The 2,818-nt window shown below is 56.2% G+C and overlaps 1 protein-coding gene across 1 annotated transcript; it reads left to right on the top strand.

Moving 5' to 3' along the window:
• The first annotated feature begins 1,133 nt into the window (after positions 1–1,133).
• Positions 1,134–2,140, top strand: G0S2 (G0/G1 switch 2). Its single transcript, XM_060130649.1, has 2 exons — positions 1,134–1,275; positions 1,435–2,140. Exon 2 carries the CDS (start codon positions 1,466–1,468, stop codon positions 1,775–1,777), a length of 312 nt encoding a protein of 103 aa, XP_059986632.1. The 5' UTR covers positions 1,134–1,275; positions 1,435–1,465; the 3' UTR covers positions 1,778–2,140.
• Positions 2,141–2,818: the final 678 nt, after the last annotated feature.

The raw sequence follows: 2,818 nt of genomic DNA on the forward strand, positions 1-2,818 counted from the left end.
AAACTGTTTCTATGCTAAGTGGAGCTGGTACGGTGGCGTTGCCCCCCCAGATACAGGGAAGTGGCATATAATTATTGAGGAAAGTATGAAATATTTGCAGTTCAGACCAGGAGACAAACTTTTACCAACGGCCCCCCTTCCATGTTCACCTCTCCCTAGCCCCCAACTTCACTTCTCAAGTGGGAGTGGGGACAATTTTAACGGCAGTTGCCTGATACACAAAAGTACAGATACAAACACCTACAGGCACAGAGACTGACATCACACACACACACACACACACACACACACACACACGCCCCATCTGTGCATAAAGGGCGCCCTCAATGAATAGTTATCTATCAAGTGACCCTAGCGATGCAAGCACCTATGAATAAAACCAGTCAGACCAGAAATAAACAGTATAAGCACAAAGTGCATTATGCAGAGCCTGGAGACCCGTTCTGATCATTACCCGGATCCCTCCCCCTTGCCTTCTACCTCGGATCCCTATACGTGTGGGAAGACGACAAACCTCCTGAATAAAAACTAATTTTTCAGTTTGGTAGAACCCCAGGTGTCCTTATAAGGGGTCCTTCCAGGCTGCCCCGGACGAGGGAAGCACCCACCCACACGATTAGGAAAGAGGTCAGGGGCTTCCCTGGTGGCGCAGTGGTTGAGAGTCCGCCTGCCGATGCAGGGGACACGGATTCGTGCCCCGGTCTGGGAAGATCCCACATGCCACAGAGCGGCTGGGCGCGTGAGCCATGGCCGCTGAGCCTGCGCATCCGGAGCCTGTGCTCCGCAACGGGAGAGGCCACAACAGTGAGAGGCCAGCGTACCAAAAAAAAAAGAAAAAGAAAGAAAGAGGTCAGAAATGGACGTGGATACCTCCCTGGGCTCTGGGTCCTCACCCTTGTACATCCAGGCCCGCCCTCCCCCGCACCCCGGGCTCACACAGCCGGCGCGACGTGCACGTCTCGTGGCTGACTCCCCCAGGGTCCTTGCCCCGCTCCTCCTCCACCCTCCTCTTCCCGCCCCCTCCACTCTCTGGCCGGTGCAGCACTGGCACCAGCCCAAAGAGCCCAGGAGGCGGGGCTCGGAGAAAAACATATAAGTGGCCCCGGGGCGCTGACCAGGTGTCAGTTGCGGAATCTCCATCCGGAAGACCCGCGGCTACCGAGGAAGGGGAGAAGGAGGCGGAGGAGGAGGAGGAGAACGCAGAGCCGCGGGACCCACGCACACCGTGACCGCCCACCCGGCTTGCGCTGCCTGCTGCTCGCTCGACGCCCCTAGGTGAGTCCGGCGGGGAAGAGCGCGGCGGGGCGCGGAGTCCCGGGTTGGCTCCCCTCTCTGCAGGCCTACCCCGAGAGAGCCGAGTGAGGGCTGCTCGGGAGGATGCATCCGTCTTTCGGTGGCTTAAAAGCCCCCTTTTCTGCTCCGCTTCTCCCGCAGATCACTCCCACCCCGAGAGCCCGGAGCCGAGATGGAAACTGTCCAGGAGCTGATTCCTCTGGCCAAGGAGCTGATGGCGCAGAAGCCCAGACGGAGTCTAGTGAGGCTGTACGTGCTGGGCGGCGCGCTGGCTCTCTTCGGCGCCGTGCTCGGCCTGATGGAGACCTTGTGCAGCCCCTTCACGGCCGCCGAGCGGGAGCGGGAGCGGGAGGCAGCGGTGGCCGAGCTGCAGGCCGCCCGGGAGCGAAAGGCCCTCCGGGCGCGGGCCCTGCTGGAGAAAAGCAAGCAGCTGGAGGCCGTCCAGGGCTGCCGAGCCACGACCAACCGGCTGCACGCCTCGTAGGAACCTTGGGGGCCGGCGGAGGGAGGGGGAGAGAGACACACAGGGAGAGGAGAGTGAGGCAGAGCGCGAGGGTCGGGCTCGAGTGGGCGTCTCGTGCTGTTTGGACTGACGAGAAGCTACTGATTTTAGAACTGAACTACCACGTGGATCCACCAAAAGGCGTTTGGGATTGAGTTTTGCTGCTGTGCAGCACTGCAGAAAGATGACATGTCCAAAACCTTCCAGCTATCTGACTGCATCCAGCATTTTGCACTAGGGTGAACGGAGGAGAAATGCTTTTTATATTATTATTGTTGTTATTGTTATTATTATTACAGTGACCACCATTTTGCATTTTGAAATAAAAAACGTTTTGTAATTATATCTCAGCATCTGATTCCTAAGGGGCACGGTTTTCTGGGGTGGGCAGCAGGGAGGGCGGGCATTTTGGCGGAGGGGGTCTTCTTAACGTGAGCCCAGCGGAGAGAGCAGTTTCCTGAAGGTCAGGCAACACTTGCTTCAGGGCTCTGGACTCATATTGATGTTACATGCTTATAAGTCTGTTAAGGATTTGTTTTTGCTTTGTGTGAGGAGTGGCAAGAGAGAAACTTTTCTAAGTCCCACCAGACTCAGCATTTTAAGATCAGACGATAAATCAACTTCTGGGCTAGAGTAAGTGAATGAGCGATACTGATTAATTCCAGGGCGCAAAGCCTGTTTGCCATCTCAGACCTGTGCACCAGAGGGTCTCGTGGTTGATACCTCTTTCTTCCTAACTGTATTTTAGTGGAGGGGGGTGGGGACAGTGAGGGGGAAGGAGGGGTGGAGGGAGGGAGGAAACTAGCTAGCTGGTAGGAAAAGAGGGAAGGCAATCTCCCAAGAACATTTAATTGGATGTCTAGCTCTACCAAGCCCTTCTCCTCACAAACTGAATCACAGTAAGAAGTTCTAGGCTAGGAGGGGAAAAGACCGGTTGTCACAGTCCTGAGTCATCTTCCTCCAGGGACAGAACTTGCTCTGTGGTAATAGCTAGTCCAGTGGCTCTATGGGGCTCAGCATAGG

The sequence above is a fragment of the Lagenorhynchus albirostris genome, chromosome 2, assembly GCF_949774975.1.
Source record: "Lagenorhynchus albirostris chromosome 2, mLagAlb1.1, whole genome shotgun sequence".
Taxonomy (NCBI): Eukaryota; Metazoa; Chordata; class Mammalia; order Artiodactyla; family Delphinidae; genus Lagenorhynchus; species Lagenorhynchus albirostris.